At 43.0% G+C, this 5,282-nt stretch overlaps 1 protein-coding gene across 1 annotated transcript; it reads right to left on the bottom strand.

The window, feature by feature from the left end:
- Positions 1 to 3,608: 3,608 nt before the first annotated feature.
- LOC311321936 (histone H4-like) lies at positions 3,609 to 3,920 on the bottom strand (the record flags this gene model as incomplete). The annotated part of the gene is made up of 1 exon (XM_084453951.1): positions 3,609 to 3,920. The coding sequence occupies one exon, from the start codon at positions 3,918 to 3,920 to the stop codon at positions 3,609 to 3,611; it is 312 nt and encodes a 103-aa protein (XP_084310077.1).
- Between the last annotated feature and the right edge of the window lie 1,362 nt (positions 3,921 to 5,282).

Below are 5,282 nucleotides of genomic sequence, written 5' to 3'. Positions count from 1 at the left end.
GCACCGCCTCCAACAGAAACCTGTCTGCCTCCCGCACCTGCTGTCTGCGCCGTTTCACCATCTATCCAACATGGTAAGGCAGCTCTGAACCCTTTCTCATCTTGAGAATAATTGAATAGTTGCAGTCTCTTAATTTTATATAATTTGTACGTTTTATAGGCCTAATTGTATTTGTGGTTGTCATACATATTGGGAAGTTTTTACCATGATCTCCATGTCTGAGTAGCCAACCTAGCTAATGTTAGATAAACGAACCATAACGTTAGCTGTAACTGGCAACAGTTTTTAAAAAGCTGTCTGATCCAGCTAGCTATATGTCTCTAACCAGCATGTTGACGTTAGCTAGCCTAATGTTTGGAATGTCAGCTAGCTGTGTTAATTATCCTAGCATGCTAATTAGCTCTCAATGCATTTGCTTTTGGTAACGTTAGCCCTCCTGTGCAATGGCAGAAACACAGCGCACCATACTGTACTCTTCCCTGGCATTAAACAGAATTAACCAGGTGCAAACTGTGCTGTAAGGTTTCCGAAGCGATAGCCTACCATAACTGTTGTGAGCGTGCTTTGTTGTATAGGCCAATACAATAGGCAACGTTACGAAGTCAAAGTTGGTTATAAGTCAGTTTGTATCCCCAAGAATCTCCCGATTATCTCTCGCTCAAACTTCATTCGATATAATGTAGACTTACTGATAAATAGCCTATTGTTGTAATTTATGCTGTTTTGCATATGGAAAATAACAATGCTATTACTAATCGCTTTTATAATTTCCCCCTTTTCTTGTAGCCAGATCACTACATTTCCAATACTGGGACTCGGGAGGTCCAGGTCCCGCGCTTCAGGGCTCTGGAGGTGTGCAGGTCCTGGAGGACAGGTTGCAGCCAATGTCACCTAATGATATTATAAATGTTACAACACCGCCCTGTTTGATGAGAAAGTAGCCTATGTCTTAATTTAATGTCATGTTGTATGCGCAACAATTACCTCGGAAAATAAAGACGTAGTCCTACCCGTGCGGGTTTTTGTCATTTATTTATTCTCACATTGAGATCTTAACTTGATCAAACACACCTGCTGTGTACTGAATCGTTTGTCCTAAGGTCTTGTATTGCAGCGTTGTGATGCGCATATAGAGGCTATTGTGCTAAAATTATGACTACATTTCAGGGTGGGTGGAGGTGAAGATATTAAGTCAAGTTATTATGTTCCTTTCATAATTTACAACTCCAAATAATTGTAATTCTGCAAAACATTCTGAAAGTTGTGTAAACCTTATCATCACTGTGGCATCTGCTCCACATAATGTTGATCATCCCAGCACCTCGATCCGACCCAACTTCAGGAAGCATTGCGCATTTTGGGATTAAACAGCTCCAGTAGATATATTCTATTATAACCAGAGGGCATTACAATAACATTCAAAACGAGATCTATTGACTGCATGACCTGTTAGTCTCCAGACTCCGGAGTAGGCTATCCCTTGACCGCTGCGCTCACGGAGTCGTGGTGCACGGCCCGCTATCTCTCCAAACGCATGCAGTCTCCCACATAATTCGGGGTAGGATAAGTAGGCTACATGTAGGCTACATCCTCTCCCCCTTTCTGTAAAGCGCACATTGTGTTGCCTTTGTATATGAAACAAGCTATAATGATTTAATTGATCTGACTAATAATCAGTTATTGCAGTGGTATTCCACTCAATTCCTTTATATCACCACAACTGACAGATGTTCCCAGAACAGTAACGTTTCAGTGTTCAACTGGCTTTGTTGGACACCTACTAAGATAAATAACGTTAGACTGGTGAACAATGCGGATGTTATGTCGGTTTCACAGCGCAAATGATCTGTCTTCTGGTAAGACCCACAGTTGCAATTATTTGACTAACTAGGTCTATACTGTTCGTATCTGGCTGAAAGCTATAAGTCTAATAGCCCAAGCCTCCAAGCTTGCGTGGCCGGCTGCAGGGTGCTTTTCCTCTGTCGCGGGGGAGACGTGCCGTCGTTATACCTTTATCGTACTTTTCCCAAATAGGCCTAATGCAAATTCGAGGATACGGCCTGTTAGGTAGCGTGTATCTTTATAATGTTTGGGGGTTAATATAATATTAAGGACTTTGTAAATGCCCCTGGTTAGCAGCTAGAAAAATGGCTATTGATCTGGCCGTTGCGCGATCTAGCTCTTGTGTTGTTTAGCTCGGAGCGGTGGTAGCTATGGTAACGGGGCACACGCCTGTCAATCATAATGATTCCAGTTGGTCATTTGCTCAGAGAACTGTCAATCAGTTGTTATGAATCACGCCCAGTTTTGAGTGAGTGAACTTTTTGAGTGGCAGATTCAGACCTATAAAAACATATTTTAAAAGAATTGTTATGGATGAATTCTGAAATAGTTCAACACATTTGTTTTGTTGTTGCCTAAAGATATCTGGAAAGTGTTATATTGAATTACCATGTTAATCCTTTAAGGTGGACTGGAAAATCCCATTGATAAACTGCGAGTCATTAGACAACTTCATCGTGCCGCGAATCGGACCTGAAATTCAAAACTCGTGTTCGACCGTGAATGTCAAACAAATATCGCGAATATCAAGCGTCATGCTATCTTTACTGCGGTTACAACACTTAGAATATCCTACAATTAAGCCCGATCGGCCCGCCGGCGGGCCGAGAATACCAACGCTATGTTCGGACACGCGGATAAAAACGAAAACAGAACGATGGTGCTTATTTTCAATTGTTGCTCAAAGTTTAGACCCTAATGTTCACAAAACAACAGTGGAAGTGTATTCTAGTGTATTTCGAAATGATTTCTTACCTTTTTGAGGTGGAATACACGATATTTACAAATTGTTTGGAGTGAAGAAATCAAGTGTTTTTCGGGGTAAGTCCAGCTTCCATATGGCCATGTTGGTAGTCCTTTGAAAGGTTAGAAGCTACTGAATCGAATGATACCAAAGATTATATGGACTACAGTATCCAGGTGACGAAAAATCCAAACGTTAAGGCAGCTACACCAACGCGTCACCATGCGCCATTTGCGCACAATGCTCACAGCGCATGGGGGGAAGCGGTCACGTGAAAAATGGTTGCCAGTCAGACAATTTTTGTATTATTCTTTTCCAAAATGGCAAAGATCAATGGTCAATGCCATTTGTGTGCATGGATTCATTGTTTGCATGGTGTTATCCTCTGTCAGATGGGGGGGGGGGGGGAAGCGGAGAGAGAATTTTCACATTTCTCCTTTGGTTTATTCCAATTTACTCAGTCATAGTAACAGACACAATGGTTTTGACACTAGGAATAGATTCCCTGAGGTCTCTTGATGTCTCTAGACACAAAGAACATTCATATGGACCTTATTATTGTGGAGCAATTTTTCTTTTACTTTGGGTATGTCTTTTGAGGATTTTTCTGAAAATATGGCTAGGGCTTAAAAGGTTGATCTGAAGCTTTTAATTAATATATATATTCTACATTTACTATAAGCATCAATTATGCATGGCTGAGTTTCATTCGACATAGAGACATGGCTTTTAATTGTAGATGTGGGTGGCTCTTAAAAGATGGGTCGGTAGGCTAGGCCTACACAAGTTATCGAGAAAACGCTTATCCGCCGAAGCCATACAGGGTGCATCCCTGACGTTTCAGAGCGTAGACCATATCCATGGCGGTGACGGTCTTTCTCTTAGCGTGCTCGGTGTAGGTCACGGCATCACGGATGACGTTCTCCAAGAATACCTTCAGCACACCGCAAGTTTCTTCGTAGATCAGGCCAGAAATACGCTTCACGCCACCACGGCGAGCAAGACGGCGAATCGCAGGCTTGGTGATGCCCTGGATATTATCACGAAGAATCTTGCGATGGCGTTTGCCGCCTCCCTTGCCGAGTCCTTTCCCTCCTTTTCCGCGGCCTGACATTTTTCACACTTTGTCTATCGACTGTTGTCTACCAAGTAGTTGGATTGACTGCTGCACTCCAGAAGTGTGGCATGTTTATTATGTCGTGAATGCGGATGTGATTGAACACAGTGGGCGCATTTTTATGCCTGGGTGGAGCCCCACTAGATAGAACCTCCTACCTCAGCCCAACCCTTCAAGCAGCACGTCCCCAACCAGGACAGGTCCAGCCTGGCTTATGTGCGTGGCTGGCTTGTTTCTGTTCAGGACTGGTTGGACGGAAGCTTGTCATGCCACTGAAATAGCTGTGAATTGAAATGACATGAAATAATGTCCGATAAATGAAGATAGGTCTTGTCGCCTGGACACATCAGTTCCGATACTAATCCAGCACAATAAGAGCGGGATAGCCAGTTAGCTCATGAGCTCACAATAACTAGCAGCAGCATATAACATTAACAGCGGTCAGTGGCTAAAGCAGTTACACTGATGATTCCTGTAACGTTAGCTATTTTGCTGCAATTGGTTGAACTTCTGTTTCTGGACAAAGGTAAGGGATAAACCCAGATAACACAAGGCTAGCGGACCTACAGCAGGTAGCCTACCCAATGGATGAGTTGGCGGACCTCAGGCAGAATATAACACAAGGCTGATGGACCTACAGCGGGTCTCCGATGGACCAGCTTGCGGACCTCCGGCCGAATCCGCTGCAGGGTTCCTGGCCATTTGCACATCAGATGGCAAGCGGACCTCTGGCGGATTATTTGCGTCAGGGACAGCGGTCCGCTAGTAATCCGAAATGCTCCCGCTGTTGCCCCACCACCATTCCACCGGTAGTTTATTGTCTATATCCCAGGCCCATTGGCCCTAGGCTTATGGGTTTCTATTGCTAAACTAACTTACTCTGACATTTTTTTGTGTAACCCTTCCTTTCATAGTTCCCCAATTACTAAACATTTATTTGGTAAATACATGCAAATTATAGCCTAATATATAATGGGTAATTACTAAGGCACCTATACTCGATTGTGCCACTGCCTCTTGTGGTGGCACAATCAGTTTGACACAGTTAATTCATCTGCAAAACAGACTATTTCCTTAAAGATTAAAAAAAAGTTTTGTTCCCATGGGATCTCTCCCGTCCGTCTGAAAAACAAACTAAACATTTACCTGGTAAATACATGCAAAGTATAGCCTAATATATATAATGGGTAATTACTGAGACACCTATATTGTAGGTATAATTTCAAAACAGGAGTATTTCAAATGGTAAAGGGGAACGCCGCTGTCATAGCAAGTTTAGCTCAAATGTCGCTCAATGAAACCGATCCGTACACACCAACATTTAACCGTTCCGTGCAGTAGTAAGCTAGCTCCTTTTTC

This window comes from Borostomias antarcticus (genome assembly GCF_949987555.1).
Source record: "Borostomias antarcticus genome assembly, chromosome: 19".
NCBI lineage: Eukaryota > Metazoa > Chordata > Actinopteri > Stomiiformes > Stomiidae > Borostomias > Borostomias antarcticus.
Note: the sequence above shows the minus strand (reverse complement) of the source record. Positions and strands in the feature narration are given on the sequence as shown.